The 26,397-nt window shown below is 43.5% G+C and overlaps 1 protein-coding gene across 2 annotated transcripts in view; it reads left to right on the forward strand.

Moving 5' to 3' along the window:
• The first annotated feature begins 7,094 nt into the window (after positions 1-7,094).
• GPR107 (G protein-coupled receptor 107) overlaps positions 7,095-26,397 on the forward strand; it is a 33,289-nt gene continuing 13,986 nt past the window's right edge. The window contains exons 1-14 of one of the 2 annotated variants that reach the window (XM_041474809.1): positions 7,095-7,224; positions 11,893-12,018; positions 12,761-12,811; positions 13,026-13,114; positions 13,768-13,934; positions 15,658-15,692; positions 15,897-15,953; positions 16,731-16,841; positions 18,189-18,322; positions 19,029-19,104; positions 20,074-20,147; positions 20,714-20,831; positions 21,770-21,900; positions 23,652-23,695. In XM_041474809.1, the coding sequence (XP_041330743.1) occupies positions 11,950-12,018; positions 12,761-12,811; positions 13,026-13,114; positions 13,768-13,934; positions 15,658-15,692; positions 15,897-15,953; positions 16,731-16,841; positions 18,189-18,322; positions 19,029-19,104; positions 20,074-20,147; positions 20,714-20,831; positions 21,770-21,900; positions 23,652-23,695 (1,156 nt within the window). In that variant the 5' untranslated portion in view covers positions 7,095-7,224; positions 11,893-11,949. The remainder of the gene's footprint in view (positions 7,225-11,892; positions 12,019-12,760; positions 12,812-13,025; positions 13,115-13,767; positions 13,935-15,657; positions 15,693-15,896; positions 15,954-16,730; positions 16,842-18,188; positions 18,323-19,028; positions 19,105-20,073; positions 20,148-20,713; positions 20,832-21,769; positions 21,901-23,651; positions 23,696-26,397) is intronic. The other variant, XM_041474808.1, reaches the window with a different exon arrangement.

Genomic DNA, 26,397 nt, shown 5'->3' on the forward strand with positions numbered 1-26,397 from the left:
CGGGCGGCGCGGGGCGGGGGGGGGCACTGACAGCTCCGGGCTGCGCAGGCGCGGAGCCGCCGCGGCTGGCGCGGGGGGGCGGCCCCGCCGGAGGAGCGCAGGCGCGGCCCGGCCGCGAGGGGAGCGGGGCCGTGGGGAAAGGGGATCCGTGGATCGACAGGGAAAGGGGGTCAGTGGGGAGCAAGAATCTACGGGGAAAGGGGATCGGCGGGGGACAGGAATCAGCGGGAAAAGGGGATCAGCGACGAGCGGGGCCATGGAGAAAAGGGGATCAGTGGGGAGCAGCAGTCAGTGGGGAACGACGGCAGCTGCGGGAGAGGGGATCGCTGGGGAGCGGGGATCGCTGGGGAGCGGGGATCAATGGGGAGCGGCAGTGGCTGGGGAACGGGATCAGTGGAGTAGCGGGGTCAGTGGGGAACAGGCGTCAATGAGGTAGTGGGGATCAATGAGGAACGCGGGTCTCCGGGGAATGGCCATCAATGGAGGAGGGGTCAATGGGGAACAGGCGTCAGTGGGCAGTGGATGCGTGAGGAATGTGGGTCCCTGGGGAATGGCCATCAATGGGCAGTGGATCAGTGAGGAATGTGGGTCCCTGGGGAATGGCCATCAGTGGGCAGTGGATGCATAAGGAATGTGGGTCTCCAGGGAATGGCCATCAGTGGAGGAGCACGGGGGTCAATCGAAAGAGGGGGTTTCTAAGCAGTGGGTGCCACGTGGAGGGAGGAGGCTCTCCCCGTTCTGCTCACAGAATTACCAGCAGTGGTACAGATTGCCCAGAGAAGTGGTGGATGCTCATCCTTGGAAACATTTGTAGCCAGGTTGGACAGGGCTCAGCAGTTTGGGATGGTTGAAGAGGTCCCTTCTTACTGCAGGGGTTGGACTGGATGGCCTTTAGAGGTCCCTTCCAACCCTAACTATGGTACGATTCTGTGCTTTCTAAAACTTACACGAGTTTTAGAAGTCCCTTCACTGGATACACTCCAGGACCTCAATGTCCTTTTTCAAGTGAGGGAACCAAAATTGCATGCAGTGTTTGAGGTGCCTCACCTGTGCCAGGTACACAGGTGGTGATTCCAGCCCCACCCACCCTCAGGTGCCCTTCTCTGCCTCTTACCACCCTCCCCCCGAGCCAGGTGAGGCTGGTTTTGAAACAAATGTTCCTGTTTTGGTCATTTGTAAAAGAAGAGAGGGCCCTAGAAAAGAAGAAATCCTACAGCCTTAGAACCCTTGAAGCTGTGTCGTGTGGTTCAGGTTGGACATCAGGAGGAATTTCTTCATAGAAAGGGTGATTAAATATTGTCATGGGCTGCCCAGAGAGCTGGTGGAGTCACCATCCCTGGAGGTGTTCAAGAAAAAATGGGGTGTGGCACTCAGTGCCATGGTCGGGCTGACAGGGTGGGGATTGGTCACAGGTTGGACTCAATGACCTCACAGGTCTTTTCCAACTGAATTAATTCTGTGAACTCACTGCAAGGCCTGACTTCTAACTCAGCTAAGCAGTATATACAACCCTCACCCCCAAAATAACCCAAATCCAAGAATATTAAATCCACCATCTGTCACCAAAATGCTCAGCAAGCAAGCAGGAAAATAACCAAATTATCTGCCTTTGCATAAATGTGGGTTATTGTAGCAATTACACAGGCCTTGCAGAAAATGGCTCATTTCCTTGCCAGAAAAATATTTATTTTGTGATCCTCTGTCACTTAGTCTCACTTTGCATTTCTGCTTTTCAGCTACAACAAATGTTAAAAGAGCTTTAGACCAATATATTTATTGCTGTATCTATTCATGAGAGATTTTTGTGGGGGAAATAAAAAAGGGAAGCACATTAATTCACCTGAGGTAAAAGGCTTCTGCTCAAAAAGGGTGGGGATGCTTTTGATGTGAGAAGAGAGAAATTGACCAGCTGCTACAAGAAGCATTATCTCCCCTGGATTAATGCACTTCTTCCACTGATGCTTGGCTCTTACCCTACATGAGGAAGAAAAACACATTAAGCAATTCCAACATTTTGAACAACAATGAAGACAAATGTTAATAACAGAATTGCATTTATTTTTATCCGAGTTCCATTGATTTGAACAAGAGAGGAGAGTGCAGCTCCTCACACAGCTGTCTTTGAAGAGACACAACAGGCTGTGCTTTTGTTCATCATTAAAAGTTATTACTTTAAAGGGCTGGCTTCATAACAACTAAGAGACACCCTGTTCAGCTCATTTTAGAATAGTTCTTCCTTCTACTGCCAACATATTTGAATATCCAAGCCTGCCCTGCTGCCTGAAGCACAACCACAGTCTTCCAAGGGCCTGTACTTCCACAGGCTCCCAGACCACCATCTTTAGCCCTACATCCACCCAGGACACACTGCAAAACCAGACAGCGCTCTTCCATCACCACTTTTTGAGAGCTTAACCTATAAATACTCGCAGAAAAAGAATGTACAGGAACAGAAAGCAGCACTGGTATCATCTGAGCTAAGTTTGTGTGGAATTTCCTTTTGCACAAAGAGCTGGGAGGGGAACAGGGCAAACCTGTTACACCAGCATGGGCAGGGAAACCAGTCCACACCGAGAGATAGAAATGCTCCACCAGTTCCAGGGAGATAAAGGCCAGAAATACAAGTTTTGTATTTTGATGGTACATTAGAATAAACCATACCAAAAATTATTACAAGTTATCAAAATTTCTGTGGACAGAGACTCAAGTCAAAAACTAAAAAAAAAGTTACTTCTAGATGTTGCAAGAACAGGATTTTCCCCTATTTTTGACTGCTTTTATTGTTTAGCCTCAGACTCTCCAAGGCAGGGACTGCCACTTACATTATTACTTTCAGTTGTGCAGTGCCCAAAACAGCAGGGCCCAAAACAGCAGCTTGGCTGGTCCCTAATTAATAATGTAATTAGCAATGACAGGAGCATTAAGAGCCCTTTATGCCAAAGTTGATGCTGGAAAGCTCAGTGCGTTCCAGTCTCAAAAAATAACTGAAAATTACACTTAGAAGTTAGATTATCTAGCACTTCTCCACTGAGTTTGCACAATCCATATCTGAGCAACAGTAGCTGGGTAGGAATTTTCCCTCAGTCAGGCTGAGAACAAGACCATGCAGATCTGCTATCCAGATATGGGCCTATTCCTGTAAATTCTCTGTTTATCTCCCCTGTTGTTATGATTCAGAACACTCCCAGATTCAGCTCCAAAACCCAGCTAGAAGCAATTCCATTTTTAGAAAGCCAGAACTTTGTTTAGGAAACCCCAATCCCCCTTGAAAACAGCCAGGTTCACTCCTAAATGATTGAGAAACCATGTAAAGTAGATAAAATAAATCCCTAAACTGCAGTTCAACCTAAAACTCTGTGTTTGTTTACTTATGCAAAGCAAGAAAAATCACAACTCTCAGAGCATGGACAAGCACTTCCAGCTTCCAGGAAACAGCAGGAAGAGGATGTACCTTTCCCCCCAGAGTTACCACCCTTACAGCTGCTTCCCTTTGATTTTACAATTCTACCCGAATTATCCATGTCCAAGATAAGGAACATGGATGTTGCTTGTAACCTCTCATACACTGGGACCGAAACAGCACCAGGAAAGGAAGGGGACACACCTTTCCCAGAGGCCATCATCATCATCATCATCATCACAGCTGTTTCCTCTCCGCTGTTACAACATTACTCCGATCACTCAGACACACAACAGGGGACCCGCGGTGCTCTTTAATGCCCCATCAGGGCCCAGAGGGGCCTGATCAAAACCTGATAAACACCTGATAAACGCTAATGGCCCTGGCCAGCCTCACCTGGGGCCTCTGCCGGCGGATCCAGGGGCTGCATTTAAGCTCTGGCTGAAAGCTCAGTAGCTTTGTCCTGTGTTTTAAGGGGGGGTTCTAGTTCCAGCTCAGGCTGTGCCTGGCTGTAGATCCTGTTGCTATATAGAGCCTAGCTCACATCTGACCTCACCTTAGACTGCCTTGTTCCTGTGGGCCATCATCAGACCATGACTGACCTCGGTTACCATCACCCAAACTGTAGATGGACTTCCCAACTCAGCCTTCCTCCTGTCTCATTGCTGTGAACTCAGCAGATCGCCTCGATTTTGGCTGCCTCCAGCTCTGACCCCTGGGCCTGCTCTTCCCTCTTTCCCCAGGACTGTGGGACTGGATCCTGAGCGGCTCCTGCCCTGGCTCTGTGTTATCTTGCTCACCTCCCCACTCCACACCTGTGCCCTGGCTCACAAAAGATGTTATAAATTTACCATGAAATGGCAATCTGACTCATTCTGTGCTGAGCTGTACCTGCAGGCTGTTCCTCCATCGTGATTTCCTGACACTGCTGATACCTTCCATCCAACGTCAATAATTCTCCATAATACACTTAAAAAAAAAAAAAAACCACATTCTGTGATGAGTTCTAATTATTTGATTAATTACAATTAAGGAGTAAAGAATAAAGATACCTAGGCTAAGAATAACAGCATGTACTGGGAAGAGCAGAATTGCAGCAAAGGGATCTTGTGTGGAAGGTACAATGAAACAAATTGACGTCACAATGAAAATTATTGTTACAACTTATTAATGACAGTCAGAAGCTGCTTTCTGTTTTGATAGAGATGTAACTTTAAATACAGACATCTTTTAACATACAAATTCTTAGAAAAATGCATAGCCAAAGCAAGTAAACATGTTATAAATCCTATTTTTGGTTCATTTTGTATAGGTAATTGGGGAACTTACAGGTACTACAATATCCTAATAGTTGGTGAAGAAACATTGGGGAAAAAAGAGATCTTCAGAAAATTTCCTTTCTGTTGCATACAAATCCCTGATTGCTAGGAATCATCCTCAGGCTAAAGATGATTTTTCTTCTGAAGGAAGGTTCTGAAGGGAGCTCCCAAAGGAAGCATTCTCAGCCTAAAAAAGGCTTTGCAGGTGAACCAAATCTCAGAATTAGAAGCGAATTTCTTGCCCACTCAAGCAGTCAAAGTGCTCCTGATATTTGTTATCGGCACGACAAGCTGTGCTGCAGCTGTGGTTGCAAGCAGCTGTTTCTCAGGAGTCAAAATTCCCCAGATTTCCGAGGCGATCCATGCACAGGGATTATAATAATTACAATATTAAAACAAACCAACCAACCAAACAAACAAAAAAAAAAACCAAAAAAACCACCAAACCCCCCCCCCCCCCCCCCCCCCCACAAAAACCAAAAAAAAAAAAAAAAAAAAAAAAAAAAACCCCCCACCCCCCCCCCCCCCAGCAACTCCATCACCCAAATTCCAAGAAAATGTCTAACCGGAGTTCTTTAGAATAAATCATCCGATGTTTGCAGGTCCGTGTGGTGCAAGGGCTGATGCTGCCAGGACATCTAGTGGCACACATACGTACTGCCCAGAGAAAGAACATTACTAGAAAAACAGATTTATTTTTTTTTTTTCATGCTTCCAGATATTTCCTGGTATCAGTCCAGGTTTCTTTGGCTGTTGGTGAGATTTCTCTGTTTGTTTTTTCACCTAAGAATATACAAGGAGGAAATGAAATTGTGGGAAAAAATGTAGAGGGACATCTGAATCATCTCTCTAAATAAAGATGGGACATACTACAGAATCTTGATGAAATAAAAGGTCATGGCCATTGATTTTTCTCTCCCTTTTCACCCTCACTTGCCAGTCCAGTTGTTTATCTGTCTCTAGACAACAGAACTTGTACAGCTGTTACTCCACACACTGAAAGGGAAAATCAGAATGTCTGAGTTTTGGGGAGCTGAAAACATAAGGCTCCTCACTGAAAAATTAGATTTATTGACATTGATGGCTTCCCATTGCATAGTCTTTCAATTTTTATATATATTTTTTTAGCAATGTGTCAGCCAAAAAGCCATTTTAATTGCCCTTATTCATGTTCACTTTTCTTCTTGTGTTACTCTAATTTTGAGCAACAAGTCATGGAAACCAGGCCCAATCTGCTTTTTGTTTTATTTGTAAATGTGACTACAACTACTAGTTTAAATAGGTACAAAATAGTTTAAATAGGTGCAAAACAAATACCTGTAAAGCAGCAGAAATCCCTTTGTTTGTTACATATTTTTCTGGCTATATTCAAAATCAATACTTTAACCCTGGCTTTAAATAGAAAGGCAATTTTCCTGTTGTTTGGACTACCTGATGTTCAGACGTCTGCTGTTGCCATAGCTCCCAGGAAGAAGCTGGAACTTGCTGGTAGATCCACGGCTGAGCTGGAAACAGCCACTTCACCCCTCCCTGTAAACAACCATCCCACATCTCCCTGTGGACGATGCTGCAGGGCTGAGGTAGGAAGAGCTTCAATCTTTTTTGGGGTTTTTGTTTCTTTTGGTGTCACCCCACAGAGGCTGGTCTGAGGGAGGCTCGGGGGGTTTTTTTGGCCCCCTCTGAGCCCCATGGCCATGGGGGGACCCAGCACCCATGGGGGGACCCCTCAGCCAAGGGGGTGCCGGGGCTGAGGAGAGACCCAGCACGGCCTGGCTGCTGCCATGGCCCTCACGGAGGGGCTGATCCGGCCTGGGGGGCACCGTGGGGAGCAGCCCGTGGGCAGGGGCAGCCCAGCAGAGCCCGGCAGGACCTCAGGGGGAGAGAAAAGGGCGGGAAGTGTTTTCCCCATGGGGAAAGGCTGAGGGAGATGGGGGTGCTCAGCCTGGAGAAGGATGTGTGGAGACCTCACAGCATCTGCCAGGAGCTGAAGGGGCTAAAGAAGCCGGAGAGGGACTCTTCGGCAGAAACTGTAGCGACAGGACAAAGGGGAGTGGGTTCACGTTGAAAAAGGGAAAATTCAGGGCTGAATATTGGGAGGAAATTCTTCCTTGGGAGGGTGGTGATGCTCTGGCACAGATCGCTCAGAGAAGGTGAGGCTGCTCCCCGGGAAGCGTTCACGGCCGGGTTGGACGGGTTTTGGGGGCACCCTGGTGCAGCGGGAGGTGTCCCTGCCCGGGCAGGGGGTGGCGCTGGCTGAGCCCTGAGCTCCTCCCATCCCCAACCCCTCCATGACTCCCTGACAGGAGCCGGCCCCGCCCACCGCGGTCACGTGACGCGCCCCGCCCGACACGTGACTCGCCTGACCCGGAAGTGGCGCGCGGGGGACGCTGACGCTGGAACAAAGATGGCGGCCCGCGGCGCTGGGGCCGTGCTGGGGCTGCTGCTGCTGCTGCTCCGCGCGGGCCCGGCCCGCGCCCGCGTCCATCACCTCACCCTCAAAGTAAGGTCTGCGCCGCCCCCGGCCCCGCTGGCTCGGCCCCCGGGTGCCCTGAGGGGAGCGGTGAGGCCGGCCCGGCCCCGCGCACCTCCCGCGGGCCGGGATTGCTCTCCCCACGTCTCTCTCTTCGTTCTGCTGCGTGCCCCGAACCTTCTTTCTATTCGCTTCTCTCTGAGCTCTCCCCCTGCGCCTCAGCCCGCCCGGGCCCCGCCTTGTTCTGCTTTTGCCGTTCTCCTCCCGCTCCCTCTGCCCGCATCCCCGAAGTCCCGTCCCGCTTTTTTGGCCGCCTGTTTCTCAGTCGCGGGTGAAGCGAGAGGAGGGGTCTCGGAATTGCAGCAGCGTGAAGGTGCAGCTGCTTCACGTTCCGTTAAAAGCGATGTGATAAGAGAGGACCGAACGTGGGCTGAGGGAGAGGTTTCTGAACGTGGATTTTGGTTGAGATTCTTTTTCTGCAGTGTCCTGGTCGCTCCGAAGGGTGTTGGGCTGCAGCTGCTGTGCCCTAACCGAGCAGCTAGCAGAGGCTGAGGAAACATGCTGGCAGCTTTCTGCTTTGGTTCTATAGACTGCCGGCTGTGCTTTGAAGGAGTGATGTGCTAGGCTGTGACTGCATTTGGGAGGAACTCGTTGTTCGGGGCTGTTGATGGGGAACGCTGGAGGTCAGGTCGAGCTGTGCTGTGCCTGAGCTGCTGCCCAGCTGTGGGACAGAGGGGCTCTGCTCTGCGGTGGTGCCTCGTAACGCTTCTGCAGAGCTCATGGAAAGCTCTGTCGCTCTTCAGGATTGGAATTTTGTTTTGGTTGTCAACAGCATGCAATATTCTGCCAGTAGGAGCACTGGAAGGGATAATGAAGTGGTAAATGGCTGGGTCCTGCACTGCTGTGCTGTTGTAGGAGTTTAGGGAGAATCCAGGGCTTTGCAGCCTTTGGGGTACAATGACTGCTGGAGCTGTTCATGTCTTACTTGTAGGAAATTCTCCAGCCTGTGCAGTTGTTTGGAGTGCAACCACACGAATATTGTTGTACTGCAGGAGAAGTAAACCTTTTCCTGAAGCAGTCAGTTAGGAGGCTTGTGCTGGTTACATCGTTGTTTTGAGGAATTTGTGACAAACAGTTGAGCACTGAAGGATTTCTCCTGAGGTGATTCTTTACCCTTTAGGAGAAAGCTTTCCAATATACCTCAAGCAAATGTTCTCAGCAGCAAACATTGTGGCCTTTAGTCCCTATGAGGGACTGCCTGGATCAATTACTGAATCCTGTTTGGTTTTTATTCCTGTCAGAGTGGGGTATGGGTTTGGTTTTGCAGGTGTTTTGTGCAACTTTCAGCGCAAACTTGCTGTGAGAAGTATCAGTGAGTTAATGCCTCTGCCCACCTGCTTTATAAACAGCTTCATTGTTAGAGCAATTGAGCTTTATTGTTGGAGCAGTCTCTCCCTTCCTCCTTCATCCCCTGCTTTACAGCCTCTATGTAAACATCAGGCTCCAACAACTGAGTCCTTTCACAATGAGAGCTCCTGTCTGGTGTTCTTGCCAGTGGCTCCTGCTTTGCTTGCAAGTGTGCATTGACACTGAGCCAAGCTAAAGGCCACAGTTTTGTGGGAGTGTTTGATATTAGATTTCCTCAAACAAGCTGTTATTCCTTAATTCAGAATAGCTTCATTCTTGTATCTTTGTAATTACTGTGCCAGTGTGAAGCTTTTTTGTTGTCAGAAGAACAAGCCACAGTCTGAGCAGTTTCTAGTTCTAAAAATAACATTTTATCTTTATAAAAATGTACAAAACAGTTGGGGTTTTTTGCAGTAGAGAAATTATTTGCATGAATTTTGCTGTTAGACTGACCTTGCCAGAGAAACTCCTCCTTAGTAGCAATTTATCAGCTTCATTAGTTTAATGAGATATGTAAAAAAACCCAAAACACCTCAACTAACAAAACCTACCTCTAAAAAAAAAAACAAAAAAAAACCCAAACAAACAAAAAAAAACCTACAAAAATTGGAAGTTATAGAAAACCAACAGAAACAATTTTCAGAGGATTCCAGAAGTAGCTGCAGTTGAAATGTTTCTCTTGACCAAAAAGGACTGTCAGATATGGAATTACAGAGAAGATGCTGGTTTTCAGTGGTTGCTTGTAAATACCTGTGTCTCTTCAATGTTGATAGGTTTCAGACTTCAGTAGCTCAGGTTGAACAAACCTTTCACAGTAATTCACTCAGTCTTACACAAATTATAAGCCTTCCTGTTAGACTCAAACAAATAAGAAGATTCTTTCCAGGTAAGGGTCAGCACTCTCTAGTGGAACTTTCACTGCACTGACAGTGTGATTCCAATTTGCTTTAGGGTAAAATGGTAGAGAATATTTTTCTGCATATTCTGAGCTACAAAATCAGGGATTCTGCTTCCCTGTAACCTTATTCAAATATTGCAGGATCACTTTTTATCCTACAGGAGTGGAAGAACTGGGGAGGATTTTTCTGGAAACAAGCTTGAGAACTTTGGGCATTGGTTTGACTGTAGGCTGTTAGTGATGAATCCCAGATCATCTCTTCTCAGTAGGGCAGGCTTAACTTTAAATGCATCCTATGTAAATTAAATTAATGTGCGTATTAACAACTTGGATGCTAAAGTACTCACTTGTATGGGTTCACACCTTTATTGAAAACTTAAATATTTCTGCAGTCAGTAGTTGAGTGATTATAAATAAAAGCTGGGTTCTTTCAACCCTATTAGTAAGCCAATGTCTTTAGGCTGTCAATACGTGGAGCAATTGATGCTCTTGCTGTTGCTTGGTGGCAACTGGTGACAGTGTGTGTGTGTGGGATCATGTAAAGCTGAAGGATTTGTGAACTAAATCTGTAAACTCTAAGCACTCAAAGCTGAGATAAAGCCAGGGAGGAAAGTGGTGTGTGTTGTATATTAATTATCTGCTGGTGGTGGGGAGCATATCAGTAAATTAGCAGAGTAAATCACTTTAGCTGGGCTGAGGAGCTCTTGCAGGTGCTCTGAATTGAGCAGCTGCCTCTGGGCACATTTGTAAGGTACAAAACCTTGTGTCTGGATGGCACCGTGTCCCTCTCAGACTCACCCAAATTCTTCTCTGTGCAGACGGAGTTAAATACATCTGATGTGCCCTGTAAAGAGCCAGTTTGAATTTTCTGCACTGGCTGGGAGGTTGCATGGGGTGCAGTGTTAGGGGCACCAGGTGGGCTCCTGGTTCAAGCATGTCCCTGACCTAGAACCCACAGACAGCAGGGCTCTAATACTCTGTTAAACACAGCATCTGCTGCATGCCCTGTGGCACTTAGCTTTTGTTCCCCTCTTCTGAGCATCAGTGGAACCATCTGGTTATTTGCCAGGTTAACTTGATTCTATTAGGGTGATCTTATTACAGCTGGATTGCAGGTTAGCAGTGTCAGGATTAGTGTCCTGCTGTTGCAGTGAGGGATGTTTATGAGTCAGGAACGTTTTGTGCAGAGGCGTCAAAATCAATACTGGGGTAGAGGGAGAGAGAACTTTTTGTACTTGTACAGTTCATAGCTCAGTCTTCCAGGACTGTCTCCAGAACAGTGTGCCTCTGGCAGCTGACTTCTCTTTTCAGAGAATTCTGCAATCTGATTATCTTTTCCTAGAAGAAGCAGGAGGAAGAAACATCTATTCAATTTTTTTTTATTGCCAACTTACAAAATGAAATTCCATTTTAAATTTGCTTTTTTATTTCTGTTGCTTTGTTTCTGCTTTTCTTCCAGTTACCAATGACCCAGTAGGTGTGAGGGACCAGCTGCAGACGTTGGATGTGACCTTTTGTCATCTGATGTGGCAGCTGTGTGTGACATCAGCTACTTTTCGTGTGAGGTCCTTCATGGCCTCCTTATTTAAAAAAAAGTTTCAAGCTCACTGTACTTGAACCTTTATCAGCTGAGCAGGGCATGAGAAGAGATCAATTGCTATGGTTTCCTTGCCAGACTTGAGAGGAAGGAAATTATTCTGCAGCTAAACTGGGAGTAGAGGAAGGAATTAGATTTTTCCTGCTAGAGAAACTAACCCAAGTAATTCTGGTTTTGGTATTTATTCTCTTCTTATTTTTTAATTATTTTATGCCAAAAATCATTTGGAGGTGTGGGGCTATATATAAAACTTTATTTTCACACATAGTTTTCCAATGTATTAATGTTTTCCTGTCCAAACATTGACTGTGCCTAATGCGGATGATCTGAGGTGTTGACAATGCCCTTGCTAAACACTTGGCCAGACCCCAGCTCTCGGTTAGGTAAGATCCCCAAGGTCTGTTTTCTCTTCAGTCTGTGGCAATGACAGTAACCACCACTCAAGCAATAGCTGTCTTGGTGTGTCTGCAGTCACTTGGGGGAATTTTGCTGTATGCTGTTTAATCAGTGATGCCAGATGTTTAAATTATTCCAGAATTTTTCTTGCATATTTCCCAGTAGCATAGACAGTCAGTTAGCAGAAATGCGTCTCTTTAAAGTTCTTGCTGTTCACATTATTGGAAAAGTTGGTTATGTCCAGTTAAATAGTTGGTTACATCTGAAGGTATCCTAAAGAAATTTGCTATTTGCCTAATTAAATATTTTGCATGAATATTCAAGTGTCAATCACTCACCCTGCTTCCCCTTTGCTGCAGCAGATGACTCTGCATGTGTTTGTAAACTTGCTTTCCTTTCTGACAGGATGATGTGAGGCAGAAAGTGCACCTGAATACCTTTGGCTTCTTCAAGGATGGTTTCATGAGAGTGAATGTCAGCAGCCTTTCCTTGAAGCCAGAACCAAGCCCTGATGACATGGACAGTTTATCAGTGAGTTCCTTCCTATGAAGCCTCCTGTGAAATTGCCCTCCACTTGTCTGAGGTGTCAAATCCAAACTTGTGATGCTGTTGGCTTTGCTTCCCAGCATGAGCCAGTTATGAGGATCTGTGTATTGAGATTTATCCCTGAGCACTCTCCATTCTGCTGTAAGGATGAACCTTTAACTTGTTGGATCCTCTGCTGAACTCAATGCACACATCTGTAACTTATATTGAACATCAATTTCCTAACAGTGCTCTGATAAGTTTTTTCACGCTGTGTCGTGTTACTTTGCAATTCATCTTGTGATCATTATGTCAGTAGGTTTCCAGAACAGTGACAGTCCTATTTTTAACAGAACTCTAATGTTATGTGTTATATAGCACATTATATTAGGGGTTTTAATAGAGATTAGATAACAGACCTGAGTTCTTCGTCTGCTGCACAGTTTCACTTCTTCATTGTTATAAAAGTATTCCTCAAGTAAAAGCATGTGGAATAATACTGAAATAAGTTAAAATGTTCAGAGACAGAAGATACTCCAGATTTAGTTTAGGTTTGAATCATGATATCTTTTCTCTTGGTGGATATGGATGAGTTTGCTACATTTGAACGTATTTTTCTGCCTAATTTGATAAGAAAATAACTGAATTCCACCTTAAATGTAGGTTAACTTGTTTAGAAAGCAGTATCTTTGACTCTTTCATAGTGATTTGGCTTCAATTTGACAGATTCTTCTCAATTGTCTCATAGGTGGGATTCAGCTTGGATCGAACAAGGAATGATGGTTTCTCCACTTACCTGGTAAGAGTAAGGGAAGTGAGCTTGCTTTTCTAAGGTGGGACGTCTCATAGTCTACCTGGCTCTGGGGATGGCTGGAAGAAATAAAAAAAAAGATGGGGGGACTTTAGACATGGGCAGGATGGACTTACAAATTGCTGGACTAAGAATGGTAACCTCTGTCTGGAGTGGAACATGTCCAGAGGGCACTTAAGAGGTGTTTTGTTCATGTTACCAGGATGAAGAAGTGGATTACTGTATCTTGAAGAAAACTCCAGAGCCAGATGTCTCTGTTGTAATCTTGCTTCTGGACATCCGAAATGAAGTGTGAGTAAAGAGTGTGCAAGACATTTTAAAGTTGCTTCCTCAGTTGAAGATAATGTCACACTTGAGATTTTTTTTTTTGGGGCTTGGAAAGCTTCTGTGCACGTAGGTTGGTTTTTTTTTTAAAGGGGTTACATGCCAGTTGAGAGGTGAGTGTAAAACATCTGCAGTATAAAATGGTCCAAGAATTCTTCCTGCACATTGGAGGGATAAAGGGACAGCAGGCAAAAACAACCTACCTTAATTGTGCTGAATGAGCTTAATGAGCTTTGATGTCTTGAGTCCCTTTTGCACTCAATATGCAATTTTGTTTGTCTTGAATTATCTTTTATTATGGAAGTACCTTCAAATCTGCATTGCTTTCTTTTGCAAGAGTTCATGTGTGGTAACATAGTTTCTAGTGAGACTCTGCTTACCAAAGCTGAAGAAACTTAATTTTCTTCATCTGTTCTTGTATTTCATGTAGAGGTAGAGTGTGACTTTTCCCACACTGATCAGTTCTGCTGTGAGTCATGATCTGGTTCTTGCCTGTTCTGTGTGGTACAGAAAACAAGTCAAGTTGATTTTCCTTTATTGGGTATATGGCTGTGACAGATAGCCTCTTTAAAAATGTTGGTTTACTTTCATTTTGTAATAAAACCTCTTTGTTTCTTTAGTGTGAAAGTACGGTTCTCTTCAGAAGCTGCTTCTTTGTTACCTAAAATTTTATTTGTATCTGAGGAAAATGGTACTGCCTTAAATACCAAGCTCCTAAAAACTTCTGAACTGAGCAGTGATTCTGATAAAAATCCTCCAAAGACCAATGAAAATACAGATGACAAAGGTAAGCCAGCTAAACCTGACCTGTGTGTGCTCTCACTGCTGATTCCTCATTGCTGTGCATCCAGCACTGAGTTGTGGTCACATTCTGAAGTCCCCTGGGTCAAGAACTTAATGTACCTCCTGTTCAAACCTGTGCACAGAGCTGTGGGGCTGGAGTCTCCTGCTCAGTGATTTGTGTTCACCAGCCCTGTTGATCCATCAGAGAGACATTGAGAGTTGGAGACCTTCAGTGCATCTGAGGAGGGGTTAACAACTTGGTTGGTTTTTGTCTGGCAAAAAGAAGGCGAAAGGGGGAATTTTATGGCCACCAACAACTAGTTGAAGAAAGGTTAGGAGGACAATGGTTTCAAGCAATTTTTAGTAGTGGCACACAATGTCTCTTTCCCTTTATTAAGTCTTGGATGTCTCAGATGGGATGTTAGGACAGAAAATAAGTAAAATAAATAAGATATCTTTCTTAAATAAGTATTCCAATATTGTAGCTAATCATTTGTGCAATCCAGTCTCCATATTTTGTGGTTTTAAATGCTTGACAAAGTACAACCAGGGCCAGCATGATATGGTTGACATCAGGTGTGCTTTGAGTCAGAAGTTGGATTTGTCTTCACAAGTCCTTTCCAGCCAACATTTGTATGAGTCTGTCTGTCTGTCTAAAGAGTTGAACTCCCATCACTTAGAAACTATGGGGAAGAAGGAGTAATTGTACCAGTAATCTTTCTAGGAGGCACAAGCCTTTGTCTGGCTTCCAGACCAGCAGACAAAATAATTTTATAATCTCAGCTCTAATGGGATTAGCTCATGTTATCCCTTCCTGGCAGAGTTTAGACCCCAGATCAGACTGCTGAGTAGTCTGATCTGGAGTAGTCTGAGTCTGTCTTGGTCTGCCACATTCACAAGGTGTGATACCATTCAAAAGCTTGGGCAGCTGTTGTAACAGGTCAAGAACCAAGGGTGGATGGCACTGGAGAGAATGCATCTGACAGCTGTAGTTTTGCTTTCTCTGGTGTAAAAAGTGTAGCATGATTGTGGTCAGTGCACTGAGGTGTGGGAGCCAAAAGCAAAGCTCAAGTCTTGAACTTTTGCTCCCTCCTAGAAAGGGATGACCTAATGTTTGAAAAGCTTCTTATAGGAGTGCAGTCAAACTGTGAACTTGACATGCTGCTCTACTGAAGGCTCCTGTCACCTCAAATTCAGAGAAAATGCTGACCTGGTGGGTCACCTGTGCTTTTGTGTTTTGTTGTTTGTACTTTTACTGGGAGCTTAGTGGAAAGCTGTGAATTTATTCTTTCCTCATGGTTAATTAGGATTTCCATATGTTTGTCAGGCCATCTATCAATGCTCAGATTGAGATTTGTCAGTGAGATTTATAATACTCAGTCATAACATAAAAAGTCAGAACTGTAGCTTGCATCTGTTTAGGTCACCTGCCTCTGGTCACTCTGACCAGAGAGGTTGGAAAGATTTCTGGGGTAGACTTTTGTAGGAGGTGTAAGACTAGAGAATCATATCCTGGCATTTGAGGATGCATTCAGAATGAATGCTGGCTGTGGGCAGAGTCCTCTGAGAGTAAGGAGAGACTGGGAAAGCATCTCTGTCAATGATTAGCTGGGAAACTGCCACGCAGACAAGTGTAGGAAGATGTGAGTAAGGTATTGACAACGTGGTGGTTTCTGAGGATGTCTAAATGCAAACACTAAATGTACTATTAATACTTTTATCTCTAGATAAGAAGTCCAAACGAAGTACAACATCCTCCCAGGTAAGAAACTATTTGGAGTTCTCTTTCACAAAGAAGCTGGGGGGATATTCCAGTATATCATAGCAGAAAATTGGAGAGTATTTGCTGTTGCTCTCAGCTTCCACTGTGAATATACAGAATGCAAATTTGATTGTCTGGTTGATGTAGCCAAATGTTTTAGTTACCTGCTTAAGGAAATCTAAAGGTCTCTTTCCCTTTTCCCAGAGCATGGTAGAACAAGAACATCCTGTACGCCGTGTCAAAAAAACTTTTTCGTTTCAGGTAGGATGTCTGCCAGTGTCTAAACTCAGTTCCTTCACTGTCCTACTTTGGAAAAGTGAAAGTCTAGCATATAGATGTCTCTCTCATAGCAGGAGTTTGCCTGAAAATTTACTGAGCTAAGCGTCAGTGATAGAAATCTTTCTTTGCAAGTTGTGGGAGCTGCTTTTAAGTTGGCTTTGTTGTGATGCTGTTCTGAATATCATAGTTTATGAGCCTCAGCATATTAAATTTTACTGTGATAGTAATGCAGATTGCTGATAACAAATAGCTGTGACCTGACCTGATCAAGGGGAAGATCCTCTGTATGAAGCCAGATTAATGCTTTGTTTGAACACCCTGGTTCACTTGTGATGGTTGGTTACTACAAACACATTTGAAATTCTTTTATCTGACATAGATCTCATTTCCAGAGCTATCACAATTTGCATAGTTGGGGGAGGAACTGAAAAGCTGCAGGGCAGGTATAATAAAAATTTTATGCTTTGCCATGCCAAATATATGATACTTGTGGTTATCTTTTCTCTGTGGTGAGCTAAGCACTGACACTTAACAGGCTTGGATTACCAGAGTGCATAATCCTAGATAGGTGCAATGATTTTGCATCTGGAGTTCTGTTGAAACTTCCACATGTGCTGCTATCCTCAGAACTGTCTGCTGAAGGGAACCAACTGACCTCAAATGACTGACTTCTTTCATGCTTCAGTAGAGATGACTTCCTACCAGGGCAACCCTGTTGTGAATGAGAAGAATGCTGACTTCTCTATTCCTTATTTTCAGTTCTTTTTTAACATCAGCTCGGATAAACAAGAGGGTCTCTACAGCCTGTATTTCCATAAGTGTGTTGGCAAGAAAGGGCCAGCTAATGATCAGCTGCTGTTTAGTCTTGATGTGAGTATGGCTTCTAAAGGATAATTAACTTGTTAGCTTAGACTGCAACATCCAGCTTCCAGCTCCAACTTGTAACCAAGCACACGCTGCACATGAGTGCACATATGGGGTGGGAAGTGATTCACAGTTGTGTGCCAGCCTCTGCAGTGGCATTTCTGAAAGAAGTGACTACTGTAAAAATAATTAAAATACTGTTTTTGCAGAAATGCCTGAAAATCTGAAGGCTGAATGTGGGCTGGGTTCAGTCTACACAGTTGTGACCTGATGCTGTAGTGAGATGGGAGCTACAACAGCTGCTTGTGTTTTGCTACACTCAAAAGTCATTTTTCTCTTTACGTGATTGCAGATATTAAGGCTGTTGCTGCAATGTAAATTGTTGGTATTTGAATTCAGTGTTTTTGCTTTTTCTGGCCTAATTAAAGATGTGTTTTTATGGTGTTAGATACACATCCTAAAGGCAATATGTTCTAGCAAATGCCTCGTCTCTTTTGATGTACAAGGGTTTGGCCCTATGTGGTTTTGGTTGTTATCAGAGCTTGGGTTTTCCCTTTTTTTCCTTTCCTGTGCTCATGCTGGTGTATAATGAGCTGGTCTGGTATGAATCCTCTCACTGGCTGAGGTACCTCAGCCACATCAATCCCTAAAGTGCTTTTTACATGTTTGTGTTAATGCTATTGCAAGGGAGCGCAGAGGTGATTAAAACTTAGCAGCCCTAATTTGACTCAGACTACTTCAGAGCTGCTTCTGAAGTTACAGGTTTAGAAGACCAGCTTTCCTGAATTGCTGTGTGGGTCACTTTGACCCACTGAAGAAATAGGAAAGAGAACAAAATGTGCATAATTGATCTGCTGGGGTGTACTTAGAGACGCAGGACAGCTTCAGTACTTCAGACTCAATGCTTTATTTTATTGAAGTCCTAGCACATATGACTAAGCCACTTAGGGGTATAAATAGAATGCTAAATAATGCTTCTGCTTTCTCAGTCACAGGAAAATAGGGTGGCAGCCCATTGTAGATGTTGTTTCTGAATCAAAGGTGGGCAAATTGTGACATTTGCTGGAGAGAACAACTATTCTTTGGGAAAATTACCTTTCTGAATTATGTTGCATAACTGAAGCATTGTTTTCCAAGGGGATTATTCTGGTGGGAATAGTTTTGCAAAATGTTTTGAGAATCTTGAGGATGAAGAGTAGGTTTTATTTTTTTTCTTTGAGACTCATAAGTCACCCCTTCAGAAAAGCTCATGTTAAATGAGTGGATTTGATTGCGAAATGTAATTGTTAACTCAGTGCTTTGACAAAATGATTTCTTTTCCAACTGTGCATGTAACACACCTTTAATATTCAGATAGATATTACGGAAAAGAATCCTGAAAGCTACCTCTCAGCAGGTGAAATCCCTCTGCCAAAACTTTACATTTCCATGGCTCTCTTCTTTTTCCTGTCTGGGACTGTATGGATCCACATACTTCGTAAACGCAGGTAAGTTCAGTGTCTGTGACAAGTAGGGGGCTACCTTGGTTTTTATTTTTCATTCCTCTTCTTGTAATGCCCAATTCACGGTCAGATTTGATCACCTCAAACTCCAAATTTGGCTCAGATTTGTATGCTTAATACACATAGTTTATATTTGAAAACTGTTTCAGTCAGTATTGTTGTTGCAGGCTGTCATCCTAAAATTCCCAAATCTTATGTTGAAAGTTCTTCAGGTAGTGTACATATTGTGGCAAAACATAGATAGGAAGTTCCTGTAGTTGATGTCAAAAAGAGATGCCTTTGAAAATAAATAATGAAAAAAAATTCATCATTCATTTGGGAAATTGCAACTTATGGCAGTAGAGAGCAATAAATATCTTGGTTGTGGTTTGAATTATGTTTAGCAAATTTTCTAACAGTTAAGAGATAAATATTTATATATATAGATATATGTGGGATGTTCTTATTAGTTAATAATTTCAATTATCCCAAGCAGTAAAAATCAGGGGTTTAGAACATGAAGTTGAAATACTGCTCAGGATGTGGCAGAAACTTGGACTGCAACATTAAGGGGTATCTTCACACTGATGGTCAGCTCAGCCTGGAGGCAACTGCTTAACACTTAGAGGTTTTAAAGAAATATCCTTGGAAACGGAAATTTTTACTGCTGGCTTCTAAGTAATGCTCTTTCTTCTTGTTTTTTTCTTGCCAGAAATGATGTCTTTAAGATCCACTGGCTCATGGCAGCCCTTCCTTTCACCAAATCCTTGTCTTTAGTCTTCCACGCGGTGCGTACAACATCTCTGCCTGAAGTTGTTCAGCTAGAAAGTGGAAACGTGGAACCTAGGACATGCTGTTAGGGAAATCTGCTTTGGAGGGAGCACAGTGGGAGGGAGAACTGGTCTTAATACTGAAGCATTAGAATTGAACTGCAGTTCTTTGGTGGAAGTGTTTGTTTTCATCAGCAAATTCTGACTTTTTATACAATTGAGATCATGGCCTGAAGTGTTGAAGCAGCAAGGGTTGGAGGTTGAATGAATTCCACAAATTTCAATGTTTTGGCCATCTGCAGTGGGCCTGAAAGCTTGAGCTGTGCTGCTGCTTCAGCTCCAGGACTGGCAGTAAATATTAATAAATGAAAACCTTGTTTGTAAAATTCAAAGGCAAGGAGGTGTTATGGTGTATGGCAGCAGACCTCACCTTATCAGCTCTGAGACTTTCCATAGATAATGTCTCTATATTGTATTGACTTTCCACTGCAAATATCTCATGAACAAAGGTAATGGCAAGCATTTAATCCTTCAGTGTTTGTGCCAGCCATGATCTTCACCTTCATGCCCATGGTATTACACCTGCTACAAATATTTTTGGAGTCTAATGAAGTGAAGCTGGCTTCCAGTGAAAATGAAACTAGCAAGCCTCTAGTCACCTAAAGCAACTGAACCTGAAAAATGAATTAAAAAATAGGTTCCAACTGCAGTTGTTTCACTGTAGTTAAGCAGGGGAGTTGTGTGGGAAGGATGTAGATTGTACAAGATACATCCACTAGCACTTAGGAAATAGAGCAAATGGAAATGATCTCATTGTTGCTAAACAAAAGTAGAATGTTTTGGGGGGAAGTGCTCTCTGAATGTGACAGGGCTGGGTTTGTACACACTGACTGGAAAGTGAAACTGGCAGTGGATGTGGAGCAGACCTGTTTTTAGAGGGTGGGGTGTCAAAAGCAGCTTGTAATGTGCTGTATTTTCTGCTTCCAGATCGACTATCACTACATCTCTTCTCAGGGATTCCCCATCGAAGGCTGGGCTGTTGTTTATTACATCACTCACCTGTAAGTATTGAAGAAGATTGATGTGATGTGATAGATTCAAATTGCCCCTGGGGCTGTCTCCCTCCTGTACAGAGTGGGAAATCTTGGTACTGTGGTCTGCATGAGAACAAAAGACTCAGCAATCAGCCCTGTGTGAAGGGGAAAGCTCCACTTACAGAGGGCAGCTGCAGAGAATTGGCACTTCTGTGGGTGGAGGAGTAAAAGGATAACAAATGCTTTACTTTTCTTTGTTCACACTAATATTCAAGTATCTAATTTGCTCCTGGTGTGAATGGTAAGTGGATACAGCTGTCAGTGTTTGCTGCTGTTCACAATGGTGAATGGATGACTCCCCCAGGAAAAGATTGCATATATTGTGAATGAAGCCTAATATTGCTCTGTGATATAGAGTTGTAGTGAGTACATCTGCTTCACTATTGTGGGATGGATGAGTGCTTGCCAAAATTATGGGTAGGGAAGCATTTGTTTGGGTTTGTGGCTTTATTGGCAGTGGGAGAAACCTGGGCAGAAGAGGAAGTGTGATAAAATAAAATAGTCTCTCACTGCAGTGTCTGTTTCTCTTCCAGACTGAAGGGAGCTCTTCTGTTCATCACTATTGCCCTCATTGGCACAGGCTGGGCTTTCATTAAACACATCCTGTCAGATAAAGATAAAAAAATTTTCATGATTGTCATCCCACTTCAGGTGAGGACTGAGCTGTGCTCATACTTCCTGTCTTGTGGGAGAGCTGCTTGTGCAAACTGGAAAAGGCTGTGAAAGCTTCACACAGTACCATGTAGTTCTTGCTTATATGAGCCTATTGGCTATTTCCTAGTACAGAAGTTACTGTAGTTCTCCCAATTTTTCTCCCATATTGAGCATAAGATAATAGTGATCAAGCAGTTTCAGCAAATAAAAACTGGCTATAAGGAGTGGGACAAAACTTGGGCTGGAAATTCAGTGCTGAATAAGTAGAGGAAATGAATTAAAGTTGTCACTGCTGAAATACTTGCTTGCTTGAATGTCTTAATTAAATAAAAAATGGGAAAAACAAGACTTGTAGGTCTGTTGGGTCTCAGGGAAATATTCCCAGTGGTTCAGAGTGCTCAGTGCTGGTCTCCTACTTGACGAGCTGAAGTACATAAGAGAACAGCACTTTTGTTTGTTGTTTTCTGTAGAAGAGATTTTCTGCCTTTCCAGATGCAAGCCCTTAGCAGAAATATATATAATAATTAGTGTTTGAGGCTCTTACAGAGCTCAGGTGTGGAGTACAAAAGATGGTAAATGGCCAGTCTGAATTACTGGCTTAATTTAGAATTACATATTTTCTCTATTGGCTGTATGTGCCACACAGTCCTGTGTCTATGTTTCAATAAGTAAATTTTGCCTTTTTTTTTCTCAATTGATGCAGTAGATTAAGCACAGTATATAGCTAAATAACTACTTTCTGAATGTCAGCAGGAATAAGTTCCCATCAGTTTTATTTCTGTAAATCTTATGAAGATGCTGCTGAACATGTGACTTCTGGATGTAGAGCTGCAGGAAAATTACTGATGTTACTGGCTGGCTTTTTCTGAATTGGCAGCCCACCTGTAGTGGCTCCTTGGGCAGTCTCTAAACCAGAACCATGTCTTGTTGTGTAGGTACTGGCAAACGTGGCCTACATTATCATAGAGTCAACAGAGGAGGGGACAACTGAGTATGGACTGTGGAAAGAAATCCTTTTCCTGGTGGACTTGCTGTGCTGTGGAGCCATCCTGTTCCCAGTGGTATGGTGAGTTGCTGGATGTGAAAATGTGTGAATGAAAGGACCTTGACAGCTCTGCCAAAGCAAAAGAGCTCTGTGGTCCTGTGGAGTCAAGCATTCTGTTAACTTTTATATCAGCCTTAACATTTCAGTCTAGTCCTGTGGAAGATGCTCCTTTTGGGGATGTTAGAGTGGGGATAAGGGAAGGTGGGTGGCAGTTTAAATGTTCTAACACTGTGCAGACTGTAGGTGCTTTTGAGACTTGGAATTTTGCACAAGTGTTGACTCTAAGTTGAAAAATGGGATTTGACTTCACTGACTGAGATGAGATACTTGACTGCTAAATTTCAAAACAGTACTGCTGTCTAAGATCAGGGCTGCCTTTAAGCAGAGTAGCTGCATGTTTATTTGACTGTTTATAAGAAATAATCCCACAGGGAGCATTTCCCCGCCCTTCCTTCCACTCTACTTGGCAGGGAGTAATGTTGGTTATATAAAACTCAACCAAAACACAGATAATTCAGATAAACACTATTGTTGCTGCTTGCCAGTTAGCCAGAACATTTATCTTCTAAATGCATTTTGTCTTAATTGGATAAACAGCTGGGTTTAAAGGAGGATATCAAGGAGCTTCTGGCTCCTTGCTTAGTAAACACAGAATATTCCTCTTTTTCTCCAGCATCTCCATTATTTTTTTTCTGAAATGCAGATTATATAAATGTCTGGTAGCATGTCATTGCTCTAGAGTGTAACTCTTGAGTTTTTCAGAGGTGTGGCTCAGTAGATGGAAATAAGCTTCAGCTTGACTTGTGAAGGTGGGTTTCAGCTGGCCTTCTTTTCCCCTACACACTCCTGGTGGCCTTCTGCCAAGGCTGGGAGATCTCTTCCAAGAGATTTGCACTACCCACTTGTCCTTCCCCTTGCTCCAGTCAAAATGCTTCAGCTCTGAGGTTGAGGAGCATTTGGCAATGGTAAATAAAAGCTGAGGGATAATAACTTCAATTGCAGAGGGACTCAATCTCTCATTATGACAAAGGTGGCTTCTGCAGTCACAGTTCTTGCTACCTGATGCTGGGATCTGTATGCCCAGCCTAGTGAGGTGTTGCTTCAAAACTTATTTCCATAAAGGAATTGTATCTGAAGAAGAAATGTGAGCTGTCTTGTGACTGTTTATGGTTTGCAACCAGTGTTCCTGCATTGCCATGGTGCCAACATAAACTGGCAGTGAAGCCCCTGACACAAAATCCTGCCTCTTTTTCCTCTGGATAGTGTCACTGCAGCTGGTGGGATGACTCATGTGAGCAAGGTGACTAAGACTTGGCCCCTGAATTTACATTCCTGCAGGGTAGTTTCTGTTACATAAGTTGCCTATGTAGATATGTAAGCTGTAATCAACTATTTAATGAAAAGACCTTAAAAGAGCAGTAAGATGCCAAACGCTTGGCAGCACTCTGAAGAGTAGCTCAGCTTAATTGTACAAGTGGAAAGCATTATGCTGGAAAATGCCCCAGTTTCTCACTCTGTTCCCTCCCTCCCACAAAGCCTTCTGTAGGCTGAAGTAGGTTTTAGCAATCTGCTTTCCTAATCCCAAGGAAAGAGAGGTACTTGAGCTGACTGCCTGAGCTGGGGGCATGAGGGTGAAGTGTGTGCAGTGCCAAGCACAGTTAATTATGAGCATACTCCAGCCATAAAAAGCTAACAAAACTTGTCAGTGGTCTAGAGGACTGCTGTGAAAAGGGAGTGTAAAACCTGTCATTAACCTATTCTTTATTTTTCAGGTCGATAAGACATTTGCAAGAGGCTTCAGCAACAGATGGGAAAGGCAAGTAATCTGTAGTCTTTTTCCTCTTTTGTGCTACATGTTATAATGCCAGAATTTCAAACATCTGATGCTGATGTAAAAAGCAAACTAAGGCTATACATTTACACTGTATTAGTGCCCCTCTGCTTTTTCTCAGTGGGCTCATGGGAGTAACTCTTGGAAAATGACCATTTTCTTGTATTGCTTTAATTATCAGAACTGCAGTGTATAACCTGTTCTCTGCTACTTGCACAGCACTCGGTGCTCAAGCTAGACATGACATCTAGAGCAAATCATCTTGACAGATTTGCCATTTTTTCCTCACTTGAGTGTTCAGAAACAGAACTAGAAATGAATTCCAGAATTGCCAACTATTAACCCAAATAGACCCACTTATTTCATTTCTGCAGAAATGTATTCCTGACAGAACAGAGGGAAATAAACCTCATTATGAAACAAAACATAACTTGGCATTCAGTGTAGCACAGTTCCTGACTTGTCCATGTTTGTGCAGCAGCTCCAAGGCTGCCTGTGGAAAGCGGAGTTATGTTTATTGTAGCACTGAAAAGGAGCTGATGGATGGAAAGGCCAAACATGGCTGCTGTAGAGTGTGCTTTTCCTGCCTTATCTGCTCATTTCTTCTGGATTAGTTCCTTGGATACAAGCTGTGGAGCACAGCACTGGCTTCCTTGGAAGCAGGCAGCTTTTTCCATCTTCTGTCATTCAGTGGTTTACTCTTCAAAGCTTCATTTGTAGAAGGTCATTTGTTGGCAACAGCCTTTTAACTTCAGTCCCATCCTTCAACTCTTGGCTCTCCTTTCTGGAATTCTGTAGCCAGGTCTGGATACTTCTTCCAGCTTTTCCTTGGCTTTCACAGGCATTTCTGCACTTCACTGCTGATTGTAGGTGAAATGTAAGGCTGGGTACTGAACTTAGCTCTGTGCAGACCATAGATTAGTTCATTTTTTGCCATCTGTTAAATTTAAACAATATTTATGATGAGTCAAGCATGCTATCTTGGTGTTCCAAGCTGTTAAAAAAGCCACCAAACAACAATCCTACAAGTTACCTACCCCAAACCTAATGGTGGAAAATTACTAATTTCTGATAGAAACAAATGTTAAAAAGGGTAGCTATCAAAGTGTAATATAAATGTTACTGGAAGCTTTCTTATCAGTGTATTCAGTTGGGTTCAGTGACATTTACTGATGGATTTTTTACCTTGTCCACTGAACATATATTCTGGAGTATTTATGCTCTTACCTTTAAAAAGTCCTGATAAGTTCAGATTTCCTTGAAGCAGTCTTTTCTTCTGAACCAAGGACTTCACACATGTCAGGCCTGGTTCTTAGCTGGGTGCCCATGGATCTGTCTGTCCTGGTGGTGAGCATACAGCAATTAATGCACATAATTAAGACAGAAACCCTTCAGATCTGTGTGGCCCCATGTGATCCCTCTGTACCTACTTTGGTTGTTATCACAAGATGGTGCTGTGGAGTTTGATAAACCTCAGACATGCTGAGAAGTGGTGAGGTGGCCATAGCAGGGATGTTCAGATCGGCTCAGCCTGTCCACTGTCCCTCATATCAGGTGAAATCCAGATCTGAGTAAATCTAGGCAGTTCTATAGAATGCCCTGTGTAAAAAATGTGGAAGGAAAAAAATGGTAATTTGAGAGGAACTGGCTGTGTTTTTACAGCTAGTCAGTGCTATGCACAGCAGCACTTAAGGTCTGGTTTAGTCCTGTGTTTTGTGCTCTTCTCCATGAACGATGATGCTCTTTATCCTGAATGTTGCTTGTGAATCACCTACTGCTGTTGCCAGCTTTACCTACTGGTGTTGCCATCTGGTTGTGCAGATCCTGCAAGTTCAGTAACTGTGTATTCAGGGGGACTTAGCAACTATGTTATGCTACACTGATAATAAAAGAATAACTAAGGAATAGATTTTCAGGGAAAACATTGCACAGGCTGAGAGCAGATTGTGGCTGCAGTGCTGGAACTCACTTGTGAAACACAATCTGGTTGGGCTATTTAGAGGCTGCTGATAGGAGCCCACGGGGAGCAAGTGAATGGCAGTGTGATGCCAGAAGCAGAATTCTACCCAGTGCTGTCATGCTGCTAGTGTGTCTGGCTGAGAAAACCAAAAGTGATTTGGTTGCACTGTAAAAAAGTGAAATCATTCATATTAAGCTTATCAATGAATTCTCTTCACTAGAACCACATGCTCTGTAAGCTTCCTTTGGAGGCCTTGTTCTTCTGAGGGGCTGCTCGATGTTTCAGCTTCTCATGGGAGTAAAAAGTAAAACCATTGCTTACTATTAAATCGTGAGCATTTTTTTCCCCCTGCAGTTAAAGACAGTTTTCTCATGAAGTAGTAAAAATTACTGGATTTCCTCATTATGCAGATTAAGTGTCAGCTCATGGGTAGAGCTGGCTGGATTGTGTGCAGATACTGCTAGCTGGCTGCTTCTGGCCTGCTGGGATTTATTTTCTAGTCAAGGGCTGCTTTCCCTCTTCTCTCACACAGACTTCATTAACTTATAGGATGTTTTGGGGAATTACATACTAGACATTCAATAGCTGTTTTTCCTGGCACTGAGTCTTCTGGTGATGTCCTTGCTGGTGACAAAGACCTAAGGAAAATTCTTTTTTCTTCCTTGCATCTGTTAGTACTAACAACTCCAGGATTTTATGGCTCAGTATCCAGGTGTTGTTTCCTGAT

Source organism: Pyrgilauda ruficollis, unplaced genomic scaffold (genome assembly GCF_017590135.1).
Source record: "Pyrgilauda ruficollis isolate IOZ18807 unplaced genomic scaffold, ASM1759013v1 scaffold34, whole genome shotgun sequence".
Taxonomy (NCBI): domain Eukaryota; kingdom Metazoa; phylum Chordata; class Aves; order Passeriformes; family Passeridae; genus Pyrgilauda; species Pyrgilauda ruficollis.